General features: G+C 41.2%; 1 protein-coding gene across 1 annotated transcript in view; it reads right to left on the bottom strand.

Moving 5' to 3' along the window:
• Positions 1–12,573, bottom strand: part of ITGB1 (integrin subunit beta 1) — a 30,602-nt gene extending 18,029 nt beyond the window's left edge. Inside the window, exons 1-3 of the mRNA XM_063303450.1 lie at positions 12,351–12,573; positions 4,186–4,255; positions 3,431–3,516 (exon numbers count right to left, since the gene is read on the bottom strand). Of these exons, the coding sequence (XP_063159520.1) occupies positions 3,431–3,516; positions 4,186–4,255; positions 12,351–12,359 (165 nt within the window). The 5' untranslated portion in view covers positions 12,360–12,573. The remainder of the gene's footprint in view (positions 1–3,430; positions 3,517–4,185; positions 4,256–12,350) is intronic.
• Positions 12,574–19,390: the final 6,817 nt, after the last annotated feature.

Raw genomic sequence — 19,390 nt, 5'->3', positions numbered from 1 at the left:
AAAACAACTACATGAAGTATTTTTCCAAGAGCAGAATGGAAAGCACCTTATATTTGATTTAGAGAGTTCAGCTCAAAAATCAGCAATTGGCTTCTGGTTATGTTCACCACTGACCCTTAGGAGGCGCTATACCACCATTCTCACTCATTCTCTCATAATTTTATTGAATTAAAAAAAAACCAATACAAACTAAACTCAGAAGGGAAAAGAGAAATAATGAAAGATGATAGAAAGTGTAAGAAAAAAGGAAAAAAAGGAAAAAATAAGAAAAAGAGAAAAATATTTTAAAAAGTGATTTCTAATCTTCACCACCAAAAGTACAAATTTAGTAACTCTTCACCCCCCCATAAGGTTACATACAAGTATCTCTTCTCCCCATACCCATCCCTTATCCATACCCAAATCCATAAATCATTAACATTTCAGTCCTGGTATCAGCAAAGAGTCCATAAGGATTCCTAGAATTTTATAGAAATATGTCTTAGTTTAACTTTGGTCAAACAAACCAACTTTGTAGTCCTTCCTTTTGTTTCTAGCAATCTGGATCTTTAATTCATTCTGAAGTTGTTGTAGGATTTGATCTCTCTTCAGTTTTTATTTTTCCCATCTCAAAGGCTTCTTCAAGGCTTTAGCAAACCTCTTTTGTAAATCCAGTAAGTAGTCATTGTCCAGGTCTTGTCCATTATCCTGGCTTGTCATTTCTATTTCCACTTTAACTGTCATCTCTGTTTTATAATCCACATTTTTTTTATTTCCCAGTACTTCAACAATGTTTTTATATTCTATTTCTGCATCTGATGAAGTTTGTTTCAGCTCTTTGTTGTGTAGATCTTCCAAGGTATTGTCTTTCACATCTGTCATTCTTTAAAATCTTTTGGACAAAGTCTATCCACAGAAGCAGACATCATTGCTGACACTGTAGCTGACAGTTTCTGTCCCCATTCTGTGAAATAGACCAGCTCATACATACTTATCTTCTAGGTTTATATAAAAAATAGTGGAAAATCTCCAATAGACAAATTTTTAATTCGAAAAGTACTGCATGAACCAGCCACACACATTTGCAGAGCTATGGGGAAAAAATTCCATGTGGAAAAACAATTCAATCAAATTAAACTCTACATCAAGTTATCACTTGAGGTATAGAAATACAAAGCTGGGCTGTACCATTTCAGATAATAAGTCAGGGTTCACATGACAGATTGTTTGCCCAAACTAAAAGCAAAAAGCAAGGAGCCTGAGATGCAGCCTGAGATATACAGCAAGCAAAACTTTACCCAAACTGGGAAATTAGGCCTACAAGCGAAGAATCAGAATGTAGGACATTTCAGAATTCAAATTATATTTTAAATGAGTGTAAAACCTCAGTATCCTTGTCCACCTGCATTATCTGTATCTAAAGCCGCTGCCCTTCTAATGTGACAAGGAGACTATAATTAAATCCAGACAGTGTGACTCCAGAGAAGCGTGGTTTTTAAATAATCATGAGGCAGCACTGTGACATAGGGGAGACAGAGAAGGCCTGTACCATTGCCCAGTGAAAAGGACAAAGCCAAAGGAGAATGCTTAAACAGTATATTCTTCACCGTATCAACTCAAGTCCTGATTTTTAAAAATAGACTTCTCTCCAGTTATGAACAGTAACTAATGGATGGTTAAAAAAAAAAGGAAAGTTTTTCCCTCTGAAAACCTGCCTAGGTCGCCACTACTCTGTGTGTCTGTGAAAATTCAAGAAAACTGAGTAGCTAAAAATGGATCTCTTTACAACAGTTACAGGATGCGCCATTTGTACAAGCTAAACAGCTTCACACTCTTGAACCAAACCGAGTGGAATCACTTCCCTGCCACCTGAATACACAAAGCCCAAGGCAAGAAACTCCTCTGCCTTCGAATGGACAAGGGTTTAGCTCACTTATCAAACCAGGACAGACACATCTCTCTTCAAATTCTCTGACATGCAGTTGGTGAATGAAAGGAAGGAAAAGACTGGGACATAAAGGTCTGAGGGGAAAAAAAGTCCTTTCTCCTTCCATGTGCTCTCCAGCTTGAGGGGAGAGACTGATCTTTCTTCCATTATGGCTGGGTCATAGGAAGCAAAATGCTAAGGTGCCAGGAGAAGACTCTTCTCTAACACTATAACTTTAAATTCCCTGACACTGTGAAAAGTGAATCTTTCTCTCCTTGCCTGTCAAGTGGTCTGGAAAGTTAGGACTGTTTATTCATTTAATATTGGGAAGGAAGGAGTCATCCAGAACTGCCATTGCTTCTTAGCCTATGGCAGCCCAGCGCAAGCCTACTCTATGGCCAGATTAGGACAATTCCACAAAGATTTTGAGCAGAAAATTATTGTTCTTATCTGCTTCTTGTTTCCTAGACTTCAGAACCCTGTAAGTGTTATCTTCAGATAGCCACAGCCAGGGGTAGGCTGTCAAAGTATTCTCAAGGGGCACTCCAGTCACAGATGACTGCAGGAAGGGACAGAAAATGTTTTACTTGATGGCCCAGAAAAACAAAGGCATACTGTTCCTCTTGCTTCCACTTCCCCGCTGTTCATCTGGAACTAGGTTGCTTGAAAAAGACAAGCGTGATTAATGCTGCCAAACATTAATCAGGTCTTTCTCAAGGCACTCTCCCACCTGATATCCCTTACATGGGATTGAACTGCAGTCCGTGGGGCACCTGCTTGTCTCCTCTTGCTAGCAGGCTGCTGTGAGCAGATCCTTCTTTGGTTCTTCTCTCTATGTTATCTCAGCAGCCTATAGGATTGCAATCTTAACTTTTATCATGCTATCTTTTTATTAACAAGGGGCCCTGATAACCCATTTTAACAAGGGGCTCCTCCAAGCGATCTCCAGAACCACCCTAGATTATATCTAGTTATCAATTATTTTTACACACACACACACACACACACACACACACACACACACATACAAACACAGGTAGTCTTTGACTTACAACTGTTTAAAGACGGTCTGAAGTTATGATGGCCTTGGAATGGGTGCTTTACGGCCTGTAAAGCACTCCTGAGTGTTGCAAAATGTCACACACCCCTGCGGTCACATGATCACATTTTGGGCGCTTGGCAACCAGCTTGCATTTACAACTGGTTACAGCATCCCGTGGTCATGTTTTGCAATGTTTTTTGCCATTTTCCAGCAAAAAATGCCCATTGGGGAAGCTGGATTCGCTTAACAATCACTTTAAAAATGGTCATAAAATTGGGTCCGGTCACATGGTGACTTGACTTAGGACTGCAATGACTTATGATGGAAATTTCAGTCCCAATTGTGACTGTAAGTTGAGGACTACCTGTATATCAAAAATGTACCATGTAAATTCACAATATGTAATTTGAATTAATTATACATTTATAATTTATGTAAAATATAAATACAAATACTGTCTTGAAATAGTTAAAAATACGTACTATATTTTTGCACCATCCACAATTTGGCCCAGCTTGTATACAATCAGCACATGATTTTGCATTAGCATTTATACAAATGCTCCCACCTATAAGAAACGTATGATCAGATTTTTAAAAAATGCAATCAAAGAGCTAATTTAAGTTGTAATTAGTACATGTCTTTCTATACATTCAGTTGATAATTTAAACTATTCATTATATAGCATTATTAATGCTACTGCAAAAGTCATATATTTCTTTTATGGAAGGCAGCTCCATCTAGAGAAATCATGTAAATATTCGTGTGTGTAACTGACTGCAATATGACATTTATTTAGCTTCATGCACAGTGGAACTCAACATGCAGCAGAATAAATTCAGGTTTAATCTTTTATGTGTAAATAGTCAAACCAGATAGGAAGTTTTATGACTGCACTTCCTTGTGTTTTATTATATGTCCAGAAGGTTAAAAGTATAATAGTTTACCTTGCTGGAAGTATGGAAGGTGCACAGAATTTTGTATGAGTCCCATGTGACAGAACAGTTCCAAGGTTTCTTAAAGAATTTAAAATCCTCCAGATGGCCTAGAGCATTATTTAGAAGATACAGCTCAGTCCCTTTGCAGGAAAGAAATCAATGCTGATTTCTTTCTCCCATATCAACAAAGCCACAGTTTCAGCTGTTAAATAAAGAATGCAGTGCTTTCTAGATGAATTCAGAATGGATGTAATCCTTAAAAGTTGTACACATTAAGATTTTGAAATTATTCCACTTACCTTGTTGGGCAAATCCATAAATTATGAGGTAATTTAATAATCCAACCGACAGAAGAAAATTGAAATGTGTCTGTTGGATAAAATGGAAACAATTAAATTAGCTGGTTTAAGTCCACACCTTTTATAAATATGTTTCAGGCATTATGCATACAGCACACAATTTTGACAACTGCACTGCAAAAATCACATATTTCTATATTTTTAAAGAAAAACCTTAGATTAATGGAGCACTAATTAGCCAAATCACCATTTTTTCCTAAGACTTTTCTGAAAGGTTACATCTATATATCATAAATGGGCATCAGGAGCAAGGAATGGTATAATGTGTGGACACACATGCTTATTATTTTCTTAACTGTGCATGTTTCATTACTGTTTTGCATTTTCTTTAGTTTCTAAAACTGTAAGAAGTAGAACTGCCATATTATTTTCTCTATTCCAAGCAACTGTCAGGGAAAGGAAAAACTTCAGAACCATTTATAGATTACGAAGGTAACAGATTTCCCTCCAAGAAAAGAGGCTTCAAGGATAGACTTTCTCCTCCAACCAAAGAAAACGATTTTATGACTACTCCTAAGTAAAGAGAAAGCAGAGGTGGGCTCTCCAAAGTGCATTATGCTTGGAAATGGGGACGGACTGCAAAAACTCCTCCATGATTCTCCCTTTTACCAAGACAAAAGCTGAGCCATCAATTTATAATCCATCAGTGACATGGATCAAATCTTCTTTTCTAACAACTAGCAGTATTAATCCCCCCAATCAAGACATTTAACCAACATGTTTTCAGGATCATGCTCCACGCATTTGATGAAGTGGACTGTGATTCACAAAAACTCATGCAATTACAAATTTAAATTGCCACCAGACTGTTATTTTTCCTGCAAAAGATTAACACTCTACGTACTCTTCTGCATGGGTATCTGCAAAGGGGTAATGAGATGATGACGTGAGATACAAACTCTGCCCCTTTTGTACTTGCACTGTGACACCACACACAAATACATAAGGGGTGGGGCTTGTGACACAACATCATGACACATGTTTTTCATTCTGATGAAACCTCTAGTTGTATGAATGCCCTGCTCCTCTGTTGACTAGAAAAAATATTTTTAATATAGCTGCAGATGTTAATATTCTTCAACATTACTTTGTCACCATCTTGGATCATTTAGCTTAAAAACTTGTTAGCTTATCTCCTCCACCAATGAATTCTCACTCCCATACTCCAGGAAACAAGTTACAGCAGTAAGGAAAAAAATATTTTTGCAATTTCTAGTGAAAAGCATACTTTATTGTCTTAAACCCTGAGCACGTACCATAAATGTTTTCTTCCTATAGCAATTCCCCAAAACTATATTCAAATGTATGTAATTTTAAACCTCATATCTTGTTGTTTATTTGTTTAGTCGCTTCCGACTCCTCATGACTTCATGGACCAGCCCACGCCAGAGCTTCCTGTCGGTCATCACCACCCCCAGCTCCCCCAGGGACGAGTCCGTCACCTCTAGAATATCATCCATCCACCTTGCCCTTGGTCGGCCCCTCTTCCTTTTGCCCTCCACTCCCTAGCATCAGCATCTTCTCCAGGGTGTCCTGTCTTCTCATTATGTGGCCAAAGTATTTCAGTTTTGCCTTTAATATCATTCCCTCAAGTGAACAGTCTGGCTTTATTTCCTGGAGGATGAACTGGTTTGATCTTCTTGCAGTCCAAGGCACTCTCAGAATTTTCCTCCAACATCACAGTTCAAAAGCATCGATCTTCCTTCTCTCAGCCTTCCTTATGGTCCAGCTCTCGCAGCCATATGTTACTACGGGGAACACCATTGCTTTAACTATGCGGACCTTTGTTGTCAGTGTGATGTCTCTGCTCTTAACTATTTTATCGAGATTTGTCATTGCTCTTCTCCCAAGGATGAAGTGTCTTCTGATTTCCTGACTGCAGTCAGCATCTGCAGTAATCTTTGCACCTAGAAATACAAAGTCTTTCACTGCTTCTACATTTTCTCCCTCTATTTGCCAGTTATCAATCAAGCTGGTTGCCATAATCTTGGTTTTTTTGAGGTTTAGCTGCAAGCCAGCTTTTGCACTTTCTTCTTTCACCTTCATCATAAGGCTCCTCAGTTCCTCATTTGACTGCCCACCTTACCATTCCAGTCTCCCGTGATGAAAATAACATCTCTTTTAGGCTTGTTGTCCAGTAGGTGCTGCAGATCCTCATAGAACTGCTCTACTTCAGCTTCTTCAGCATCTGTGGTTGGGGCGTATATTTGGATCACTGTGATGTTAGATGGCTTGCCCTGAATTCGAATTGAGATCATTCTATCGTTTTTTGGATTGTATCCAAGCACTGCTTTAGCCACTTGACTATTAATTATGAAGGCTACTCCATTTCTTCTGTGGTCCTCTTGTCCACAGTAGTAGATCTGGTGGTCATTTGATGTGAAGTGGCCCATTCCAGTCCATTTCAGTTCACTGACGCCCAGAATGTCTATTTTTAATCTTGACATCTCACCAATAACCACATCCAAGTTGCCCTGGCTCATAGATCTTACATTCCAGGTTGCAATGGTGTGTTGATCCTTAGAACATCGGATTCGCCGTTCACCACCAGCACCGTCGGCCGCTAGCCGTCCTTTCGGCTTTGAGCTAGCTGTGTCATCTCGTCTGGGGCTAGTTGAACTCATCCTCTGTTCCTCCCCAGTAGCATTTTGACCATCTTCCGACCTGGGGGTCTCATCTTCCAATGGTATACCAACATATCTCTGGTTGTACTGATCCATTTAGTTTTCATGGCAAGAATACTGGGGTGGGTTGCCATTACCTTCCCCATGGATCGCATTTAGTCTGACCTCTCTGTCATGACCTTCCCGTCTTGGGTGTCCCTTCACGGTTTAGCTCATGGCATCACTGAGGTGCTCAAGCTCCAGCACCACGACAAGGTAACGATCCTTTGCTGAAGAACCTCATATTTAGCTACCTAAATTTTAGAACATGTTCTTATATGCTACTGTAGGTCTTAAACACAGCACTGATTCTGTAATGTACCTTAGTGCTTTTAAAACTTGGATGTGCCTTTTGGATGTGCTAAGGACCACTGCTCTAGAATGAAAGTTACATTCTAACTGAAGAGAGAGAAAAGGACTCAAAATATGCACCTTCATTTGTGGCAGAGAAGGATCCTATAATAAGCTGTTACTGACATCAGCCGGGCCATACAGAAGCCACTTTAGCTGGAATATTGATTGACTTTTTATAGGGTACAACATCTGTTCTAACGGAAGCATCCTGTATTCATTAAAAATCAAGGTAAGGTCTTTGGAGTCCTTGTGGAGTGAGGGGATGACAGAAATCAACAGAAAACAAAATAAGTGAGTAAATGAAAATAACACACTGTTTATCAGAACAGACATAGGGCAATTTCTCTCTCTTCAGGAGAAGGAAGTTTGTCATTTCCTTTAGCATTATGACTTTTTAAATAGTTCACCTAAGAATGAAAACAGTTGCAGATAAAAACTGGATATAAAAATATTTAAAAACATTTGACAACCTTTAATTACTGATCAGCTCTCAACTGCAGAATAGTGCAGTTTTATTTTGAAAACAAAAGTTACTATAGCTATTATATCGAAGCTCTGAATAAAAAATCCATCTATAACCACATGAAGAAACAACTCAAAAGCTCTTCCCTACCTGCAGTCAAAAGACTGACACAAAAATGCATCAAATCAGTGGCTGAGTTTTGAAAGAGACAAACATTTCATGCAACATACAATGCCATAGAATCTGCATATACAACTACTGTATGCTGTTTTCAGTGCAATGGACTAATGCACATATCCTTTTACATACGACTGAAACCTAAAATGGCCTCAAACTTAACTCATGTAAAAATATGCATAGCGTCCACTCGTGAATACATTTTAAGGCAGATTCAGGCAAAATGGAACAGGTGCAAAGAAGGCAGTGACTGGAAAGTATCATTGGGAAAGAATGAAGGAATTGATTAAAGGGCATATAAGATAATTATATACCTGAAAGGGTGCAAAAATAAATGCCATGATCTGTTCTCTGTCACAATGACCTGTCACCCCCGATTGCTGAAGCTGATTAAGTCTGAGAAATATTTTGGTTTTTTAAAAATTCTGGGTTAGATTTATTCTTGACAGAATTCTCCTAGAGCTGGTGTTTCTAATGAATACTAAGGAAGCACAGGAAATTGTCTTTCCTTGGGTCAGAATTCTGACCTAACTAGCCCACTACTGGAACACGGATTACTTAGCTCTCTTCTAGTTATTCATCTACAGGGTCTACTAATTTTAAAAGCTGATGGCAGAAGACACATTCAGGCAGGAATTTTTCCAGTCCCACCTGCAGATAACACAAATTTAAGATTGAATGTCCTTAATGGAAAATATACACATTTATTACTGAAACAAGTCCTCTCCTCTAAACAACGGGATCCTACTGTCAATGTACCCTGATTTACCAGTGAGCACTGGACTTCCACTTAGAAATAAAGTATGTTCAAAGAAGAATTTACTCTGTTTAAACTTTAATGAACCAGTCAGAAGCCACATTTTAATCCTTCTATGTTCTCAGAAATGGAAGAACAAATCACAGTTACAGGTTCAGGTGTCACAAAAACTGTATTTATTCAGATATTTTTGCTTTTAATTTATTCTGTGGGGTAAAACGTAGGGAATGGGAGTGCATGAGTCCAAGACCCATCAGTACTAATTACAAAGAAACTATTGTCTATAGAGCTGACTACTCATTTTTTATGATACGTAAGTCTGCTTACTCATTTCCTTAGGATAATTTTTTTTGTGATACCGTAATGAGTAATCTGCCTTATTATTATTTGATTTTTATACTGTAGTTTGGTGCCCAAGGCAGGAAATCTTCCTGGTTAACTACAGTTCTTCCATTTGGTCCTGTTAATTAGATTTCAAGTTTTAATCATGGTCCAAAGAAGTGAAGGGACTGAGGTAAGGTTATCCAACATGCAGTATATCACTATACATTTCATGTGATTTATATCAGCTGTAACATTAAAAAAAACTGAAAAGACTAAGATGTCCCTTTATAAGAGTGCAATACAATTTATAGCATAATAATTAACAAGCCAAATGGAAGCCTGAGACCCATCACAAAGTTACTCTTCAACTTACAAAGAGGCCTTGGGTAGCTTTATTTAACCAACTACAATGTCTGGATAGATTAAAGGCCGACGGCAGAAGACACATTCAGGAAAGTCAATGCCAAAAAAACCCTCTATTTGAATAACCCTGTCTTGCCTTACACTTATATATGCTCACAAAACTGCTTAGCAGGAGTTGAAAAGATGTATAACATTTAAGCCTTCTACAGTATTGAGAAAAATCAAAGTACAGTGGTAGACAAAACAAGTTAAATGTCACTTGACAAACAGTTCTATCACAAACACTGTATTTGCCCAATAGGAAAATGAAGTTTCCCCCCCCAATAATTACCCCTGATTAAAGGAACTTACATTCAATAATGAATCCAACTGTTACAAAGAAAGGCAGGACAAATCTAAGGTCCTTGTGGACGTATATCAGAAAGCAAGACTGACTCCCCCTATCCCCACCCCCATGCCCATGCCAGAGCCATTTTGGTGGTAAAGGCATCAGGCTAGAAACCAGGAGACGGTGAGTTCCAGTCCTGCCTTAGGCACAAAGCCAGCTGGGTGGCCTTGAGCCAGTCACTTTCTCTCAGCCCTAGGAAAGAGGCAATGGCAAACCACTTCTGAAAAACCTTGCTAAGAAAACTGCAGGGACTTGTCTAGGCAGTATCCGAGAATCGGACACGATTGAACAGACTGGAAAAAAAAAAGATTAATGCTTCCCTCTACATGTAAGTACTCCCCATTTTGCTTCTGATTCAGACTTCCAATGCAGGGGAAGCAAGGGCCTGAGATGTTTGCAAGACTGGATCTTTTCCTGAGGGGGGGCGGGGGGCTGACTTTGCCCTCACCTTCAGTCAGCCATCCTATGCATTAGCCCCTAGCACATCCTCCTAAGGACTATAGGATCAGGGTCTTAGAGAAGTTTATCACCTGTCTTTCAATATTATCAAGGCAGAACAACAGAAGCATCAATAAAGCTACCCAACCATATAAGATAAAGGCCCAAATTAATACAGTGAGCTTCATGTCACAGTAGGATATGAATCAAGTAAAACAATTCTTTTGTACCTGAAAGGGACAATCGTTCTGGATCGCAACGCTATCCAGACTGGGTAGATTTTCATGTAAAACCTGGTGCTACTAAAGTTCACAAAATAGCACACAATCTTCCAAGTACTTCCCATCAGGCAAGATGGTAAACAGAGCAAAACAAAAAAGGGGGAGGAAGGAATAACAAATGAAATTGGCATTTTGATGAAATGCAGGGGACATTCTCGCTGGGCTCTGTCAGAGAAAGATATATCCTGTGGCTCTTAGGGCCCCCACCAAATTATAATATTTGATATGACAGAGGAAAGAAATTACTAACCATGTGGGAATAATCATTAACAATATGTAATTAATTCAAATTAATTAAGCTGAAACTGAAATTAAATCAAATTTACCTTTTTTACTAGCCCACCCTTTCTCACATTGGTATGACCTACTTCTTGAATTAGGGCCCACACCATGTCAAGAGAAGCTTCAGTCTCCAAAACACTGTGTACCCCCACTCTAATAAGCTACTTTTAAGCCATTCTTTTGCTGAGGTGAATAATGATGAATCTTCTGTTTTTTACAAACAGAGTCCAGGAGCTGTTAGAATTCTCTGACTTTAGGTAAAACATAGATCTTTAATAAATGGAAAACCAAAGTACAACAGAAGGAATTGGATAGTTCTTGCATTAACAGAGGCAAATATAATTTGAATTGGTGTCCAAGATAAAACCAGTTTAAGCCAAATTAGGCAACCAAGTGTGCCTTCCACTGCACTGTTATTAGAACAACAGTGGCAAGCAATGCCAAAGTGACATTTCCAATATGACTTCAAAAATAAACAGCAGTGCAGCACTTAAGGGTCTGGATAGAGAAAAATCTTGCTTAGTCAATGCCTACTTCAAGGGGTGGTGGGGAGGGTTCTATGCTCAAAAATTCTCTTAGTGCTTTAATCAAGGTAGTTTAACTTGTCAGAAAAATATGAAATCACACAGAAAATTATTAAGTATGGAAATGCAATGTTAAACAATCCCCAGAGACAGAAAGAAAAGGAAAGAGGAGACAGTAGGAAGTTCTTATAAGTGGATGTTAATATACAAATATAAATATATTGCTGAAAGCTGCAAGTGCTGTAATTGTCTCAGACTGAAAGCATGCAAGTAAGAACAAATGAAAAAACATCACTACCAAAAATATTAGGGGAATGAAATGCAGTATCTTCAGGAAACAGAATGTACAAAGATATCCTGTGAGTTCAGCTGTAGGTAAATATAGCTGGAAGAAAACTATACTGGTTGTAACCTCTGCCGAATCTATTTATTCTGAAGTAACATTTTATAAAAATACTAGGGGTGGCTTTAGGGTCTGGAAGTTGCAAACGGTCAAGCTCTCGAGCCCTTTCCACGCACGCTTACTCAGCTTAGTTCGCGAGCTTATTCCCAGGCAAGCAGCCCTTCGGTCATTACACCACGAGATCAAAATCCATAAACGACATGGCAAAATCATAGATCGGCAACTCACAGAAGAAGCGTGTGAAACCTTACGTGTAGCGACGAGCATTTCCATCCCCACTAGGTCAGCGCAGGTCGCCTTCGGGGTCGATTCACGGGGGCCGGCGGGGAGGGGGGAATCAACGCCCCCCGCGCCAGAACAAAAGGCTTCGGGAGGCGGCGAAGGGCTTTCATTACTTCTCGGCCCGGTTCGGATTTCGCTCCAGGACCTCGGGGTCCGCTCCCTTCCTTCCCCGGCAGCCCCCTCCCCACCCGCCCACACCAAAGACGCGACCCTGAGTCGGGGGGGGGGCTCCAAAAAGGGACCCCGGGCGCTCCTTCGGAAAAGGGGAGAAAGAGGGCGGGTCCCGTAGCTTCTTCCCCCGCACCCTCGGCCCACCCGGACGAACAAAGAGGGAGGGGGGGAGGGAGAGGCCCAAATTCAGGACTGCTTTGCTCGCCGCTTCCCCTGCACGAACTCACGGCCCTACCGGTGCCATGGCCAGGCTCGCCTCTGCTGCGTCTGGCCCTCAGAAGAGGATGGCTGGCTGGCGGCGCGGCGAACCCCCTCCCTCGCTCTCGTCAACCGGGCCTGGTCTCTCCGGGGCGACGTCCGGCGCTTCCTTCACGCTACCGCGCCTTCCCTCGTGTGGCAGGCCCGGGAAAGGGACGGCCAGGCCTGCCAGCGCCGCTGCTGCTCCCTCTGCGCCTCCGGAAGCGCATTCCTCGCTGCTGCCGTCAAGCGGGGCGGAGCGTGGCAGGCGCTGCGTTGAAACCTCGGGCACATCGGAGCGCGGCGGGGCTTTCCCCGCCCGCCCCGGAACTGCCAGGGTCCTCCTGCGGGAGCGGCCGGTTCCTTCAGCTGTGCCCTCACGAGGGACGCGAGGCCCGTTGCGGCCCCGCGCCCGCAGTGGAGGATCCGACGCGCAAGTTGTGGATTTCTTCGTCCGGAACCGAATTTTGGAGTTTAGGGCGCGGGTTGCCGCTCCCAGGCGGAGAGGATCGTCGTCTGAAGTCTGGGATTACTGGAACCCGACGGTGCTTCCTGATTAGGACTCCAGCTTGTAAAATCAAGCTGCTCTTCCCATTGCGCCGCGAACTTTTGCGCGAGAGAATTTGTCTGGAAAGAGGCGCGCCGCAAGCCGCGATTCTCTGATGCTGTGCTCCGCTAAACAGTAATTTGTTTAACTAGGATCGAGCACCCTGCTTGGGAGTGCACAAGGTTCTGGGCTGTGCATCATGGGTGGCTGGATTTGCACAACACGCCAAAGCACAAGCCAACCACGTTGCGACTTTAGTGTTTTGCCTGAATTCAAACACTGAGAGAGAGACGTATCCCCGTTAGGGGCGTTTAGAGCTCATCCTCACAGCCAAGTTAAAGCGCTGTCCACCAGAGGCTGGTGGCCAAATTAAGGAAAGGGATTGGTGGACTCCCCTCCCCTCAAGGAGGACAGCAGCCATTAATCACTCTCCCCAACGTAGGAGTGAGTTTTGGTGGACGCTTAGAAGGGCAGGGTTAGCCCTCTTGTCGCTTTGCGCAAGTAAGAGGAAGCAGGAGCCGAGGACAGGCTTGGGGTGAGGCGGGAGGAAGTTCTCATGATGCTCCTCAAAACCCGTCCTTTCTGAACATGGATACAGTGCTCTGCAAGTGTGCTAAACCTGGCCTCAGAAATAACCTTGCTGACAAGTGACAGGCGAGAAGGGGTGTGGGATGAAGCAGGAGGTGGATCCAATTTGATAAGCCCTCAATGACCAGCCCAGGGAGTTTTTCACCAAGTGATTTTGGCCAGGGGTCCCAGATGGGGGTTGAAAAAATCCTAAATAGTCTCTGGTTTTTGCAGGCCCATTATTGTAACCCTTCAGGGCACTTTAAAGGTGATTCTCCTTTTTGTAATCTAGAACAGTGCTTCTCAACCTCGGCAACTTTGAGATGTGTGGACTTCAATTCCCAGAATTCCCCACCTGGCATGGGGAATTCTGGGAGTTGAAGTCCACACATCTCAAACTTGCTGAGGTTGAGAAACACTGTTCTAGAAGATAAATTTCCGTAGAGATCTTCAGAGTGGGGGAAAAATTCCACTTTTTCATGAAGTGGACCCCTCCACACCCAGAAACTGGTGGAGATTTTTATCTCACACCCAAATGGTTTCATCACCACTGCCAGATTATTAATGTTAGCAGCAGCCATCTCTTCAACTCTAAAGTTCAAGAACTTTTATTTTTAGTAACAAAAAGAAACTGTGGGGACTAACTCCACCAAAATGCTTTTGAGGAAATGCTTTTCCTGCAGGAAAACACAATAAAACACATTTTGTCTGTCCTTTTAATTGCAACAATAAAACTTCTCATTCCTCATTCATTTTTGTAGCAGTACCTATCTGGTTAATTACGTAACTTTTGAGTTTCATCAAAACTTTGAACTACTGCATTTGTGTGGAGGGATTCCATGGAAAGGAGAAGTGGAAGTTCTGAATATTCAAAATCATGAGTCTAGCCTCTTGTGAAATTGGTCTAATGCTGTCCAGGGTAACATTTAGAGATGATCGTAACTGCCAAAATGTACCTTTTCACAAATCTAAATGATAGTTTGCAATATCAACTGGTCTATCAGTATATATCAATGTATCAATATATTTTCTTTGAGCATACAGCTATACATTCTGGAATATGGCACCTCACAATATGTAAACCTGCCACCCAGTTCAAAAATGATTGCTTCATGTTCAACTTTTAATCTACTCTGTGATAGGCTTGGTAGAAGCACAAGCCCATCATAGCAAAATCGCTGCTATCTGTCTGAAATAGTCATATCGGAAATGACTGAAAGTTCATTGTTATACTCCATTGTTAGATTGCTTGTACTACCTGAGATTTGGTCTCAACCATTATAGTGCAAATGAATTAGCTTGCTTGCTTGCTTGATTATTTATTTGTTTGTTTGTTTATTTAAATAATTTCTAAGGCTGCCCAGTTGCAAAGAGGGTTAAAAACCCATATGGTAAAAAAAGAAAAACCAGAATGATAAAACAAATTGGCACGTGGGAGAGACAAAAACTTCAGTCACATCATGTTTTTGTGGATTCACAAATTCCTCCAGTCCCTTGGTGTGCCAGAAAAACATATCTCTTTCAGTTAATCTAGAACATACCTTCTGCAATTTCATGAAGGCTTTGTAACGTTTCTTGCACTTCATCATATTCTCAGTTTTTTCTTCCCTTTCCATTTTTTGGCGTTAGTTTTGAAACAGTTTTTTCTCATTCTTTTCTCTTCTTTAATATCCAGCCTGAAGCACATATACTAAAATGACTGTTTACTATTAATGTAAAACTATTTAATAGTTTAATTCAGTGTTTCTCAGCCTCAGCAAATTTAAGAAGTATGGACTTCAACTCCCAGAATACCCCAGCCGGGATGCTGGCTGGGGAATTCTGGGAGTTGAAGTCCACACTCCTTATAGTTGCTGAGGCTGAGAAACACTGCCTTAAAAACATTATGCTATTGTTTCTTGATTCTCTAATGAACCAAGAAACCAAGTTGCAATGCTTGCATCTTTGTAGAAATCTCCTTTTGTCCTTTCATTCTTTTTTTAAGCTGAGAAATCCAGAATAGATCCATTACTATACCTGCTTCCTATTCCATTTTCTATGTAATGCTAGCAAAGGGATTGTGCATTACTGATTCCTGATTTTTGGGCCATTTCTGTACACTAAATAAAGCAATATTCATACTAACTGCATAAGCATTTATTTTTGTGGTTCTAAGGATGACCATAACTAAGGTATGGTGTTGTCATTCTTTCCTTGAAAACAGAATGGAAAGTTTGGCATAAGTCAATAATAAAATACCGAGAGAGCTGCTTATGGAGCCTGGACAAAAATACAATAATGTCATTGCCATAGTACCTTCTCTGTGTCAGTGCCTGCCCTATGGAACAACATCCCTCTGGAGATTAGGATAGACCCAATCCTGTTAGCCTTTCATGAGGCATTAAAAACTTGACTGTTCCCCAGGCATTTGGGCTTTGTAGTTAGGTGACCTCTGCTGGTTAACACAGATTAATGTTTCTCAACCGTGGCAACTTGAAGATGTGTGGACTTCAATTCTCAGAATTCTAGCAGTTGAAGTCCACACATCTTCAAGCTGCCAAGGTTGAGAAACACTGATACAGATTAATGTCATTCTTTATGCGTTGGATTGTGCTTATGGCCTTGGTGTTCTTTCTTTATCATCTTTATCATCACTGAATGCAGGAAAAAATAAGCATAACTAGTGTACAAGAGGAAACCATTCTAACCCAGCCTGTTTTGTTTCCTTGTACTTGTTTTCTAGTTGTAAAACTTGGTCCTTGCACCTCCAATAATGGTACAATCTATTTTAACTATGCTATGTACTCCTGCAGCATTTCTAGACCAGGCCTTGAGAAAGGAAGCAATGCACACGTATGCAAGCCAGCCCCTATTATTTCTTCATGCCCCAGGACTCAAAGCCTTTAATAGTGGACTCTAGGTTGAATCTGTATCTTAAACTGAGTCCACTTATCAATCAAATTTATTCTGTTTATAGGAGACCGTTCATTTGTAACACCATACGCCACATCCATCACAATAGTCAAAGCCTATGGCTTTTCCTCCCACCACACATCTCTCTGAAGAAAACAAAGGTGACGTATGTTGAATGAGTCCTTGGTTCCAGTCACTAGATTATAGCCGTTAACAATAGAGGGTGACTAACCGTATCATCTTACAGTAAGCTTGTGAAATCAAGCTAAGATAAGAATGCAGGCAAATGTAATTTTTGGTTAGCCCGTGGACAAGTCAGGGAAAAAAAATCTAAACAAAATTTGCCATTTGTTTTATTGATGTTTTCGTAAACTTGGAGGAAAAATTCCACTGAGAAAGCTAGAAGTTTTTCTAGAGTGTTCTTGACATTGTTTTTTTTTATAGGCGCCTGCGGGTTAAACCGCTGAGCTGTCGATCAGAGGGTCGGCAGTTCGAGACCGCGTGGCGGGGTGAGCTCCCGTTGTTAATCCCAGCTCCTGCTCACCTAGCAGTTCGAAAACATGCAAATGTGAGTAGATCAATAGGTACCGCTTCGGCGAGAAGGTAACGGCGTTCCGTGAGTCATGCTGGCCACATGACCCGGAAGTGTCCCTAGGGACAACGCCGGCTCTAAGGCTTAGAAACGGAGATGAGCACCGCCCCCTAGAGTCGGACTCGACTGGACTTTATGTCAAGGGAAACCTTTACCTTTACCTTTACTTTCCCCTAAATGTTCCTATTATCTTCCTTACAGACTAGAATTGTCAGTCCTGTGTAAGGACAGTGTAAAAAAATCTTATTTTCCCATATCAATCCTCAGCAAAATAATTGATTTGTGATTGTGCTATTGCATATAGAGAAGGTTGTGGGTATGAACTAAACCTTTAGAATTAGCTAAAGGTTTAAAATAGAAACATTATACTTTGCAGCTATGTATTTTTATATATTTATATTTATATACAGACTATGGTTTGATATGCTCAGACTATGGTTATATGGAGGCCTTCTATTTTTAACTAGGCAACAGTATTGGGATTTAAAAACAACATATTTATTCATTTGAACTTATGATCATGTGAGATATTTCAATAGAATCACTTGAGGAAAGGAAAAAAAAGATTGTATGGATGTTCTATAATTTCTTCTGCATCCTGTTCAGAAGCTATTCTCTACCCCCCATCCCCCTTTTTTTTTCATTCTGCCAAAACCACAAAATTGTTTATTGGTAGCAACATGTCTTCTAACTATAACGGATGTTCTGTATAACTGATCAAGGGAGGGAAAATTAGGGAAATTTTAATTGCTTTTCTTCTTATTCATTCAGCCTGAACAAATGATCCTTAGCAATGTTCAGGTACCATGGGGAACTTTAACATTCTGATGACCCAATATGGAGGAAGAAGAATCAGTGAACAGAAAGAGAAAAGGACCAGGAAGGCTGAATCCAATTGAGAGTAAACCAATATTTTTACATGGGGGAGTGTGTCTTAGCATTCATACTGTAAGAGGGTTCATATATGTTGTTTCTGGGTCATTTTATTACTTTTTTTCTTGACTTTTTAATTCATTTTACGCTGGATCTAGCACATAAGCCAGAACTCTGCCATTGTTGGTTCAGGTGACTGTGAACATTCTTCAAGCCCTGCCACCTCTCCCAGCCCTTGCAGCTGATGCCCAGGCTGAGAGAGCTGGCAGGTGAAGTGGGGTCAACTTATGACAAAGTTCTACAGGTCTACCCATTCATCAAAGCCATTGGCTGGGGAAGTTCAGCAGACGCACAGAGGGGAGGTTTCTGTGCATGGAAAATGAAGACATTGTCCAGTTGCAGATAGAGACAAATGGCATTGGCAATAAGGACAACAAAATCTACATGGTTTAGGTTTTTGCTGTCTCAGAGAGATGGAGGATGGAGGATAGCACTTTGACTGAGCCGTGGGAAGAACCCTCAGGATTTGCATGCTTGATGATAAATCGTAAGTACTTTAGGATAAGGAAATAGTATGCTTTATGCTTCAGATTACACAAAGTATGGTGTTCCATCTTCAGCAAAGGATCGTTACCTTGTCGTTGTGCTGGAGCTTGAGCACCTCAATGATGCCATGAGCTAAACCGTGAAGGGCCACCCAAGATGGGAAGGTCACGACAGAGAGCTCAGACTAAATGCGATCCCTGGGGAAGGTAATGGCAACCCACCCCAGTATTATTGCCGTGAAAACTAAATGGATCAGTACAACCAGAGATATGTCGGTATACCATCGGAAGGTGAGACCCCCAGGTCGGAAGATGGTCAAAATGCTACTGGGGAGGAACAGAGGATGAGTTCAACTAGCCCCAGACGTGATGACACAGCTAGCTCAAAGCCGAAAGGACGGCTAGCGGCCGACGGTGCTGGTGGTGAACGGCGAATCCGATGTTCTAAGGATCAACACACCATCAGAACCTGGAATGTAAGATCTATGAGCCAGGGCAAATTGGATGTGGTTGTTGGTGAGATGTCAAGATTAAAAATAGACATTCTGGGCGTCAGTGAACTGAAATGGACTGGAATGGGCCACTTCACATCAAATGACCACCAGATCTACTACTGTGGACAAGAGGACCACAGAAGAAATGGAGTAGCCTTCATAATTAATAGTCAAGTGGCTAAAGCAGTGCTTGGATACAATCCAAAAAACAATAGAATGATCTCAATTCGAATTCAGGGCAAGCCATCTAACATCACAGTGATCCAAATATACGCCCCAACCACAGATGCTGAAGAAGCTGAAGTAGAGCAGTTCTATGAGGATCTGCAGCACCTACTGGACAACAAGCCTAAAAGATGTTATTTTCATCACGGGAGACTGGAATGGTAAGGTGGGCAGTCAAATGAGGAACTGAGGAGCCTTATGATGAAGGTGAAAGAAGAAAGTGCAAAAGCTGGCTTGCAGCTAAACCTGAAAAAAACCAAGATTATGGCAACCAGCTTGATTGATAACTGGCAAATAGAGGGA

This window comes from Candoia aspera, chromosome 4 (genome assembly GCF_035149785.1).
Source record: "Candoia aspera isolate rCanAsp1 chromosome 4, rCanAsp1.hap2, whole genome shotgun sequence".
Classification (NCBI taxonomy): domain Eukaryota; kingdom Metazoa; phylum Chordata; class Lepidosauria; order Squamata; family Boidae; genus Candoia; species Candoia aspera.
This window is presented reverse-complemented; position numbering and strand designations above follow the sequence as displayed.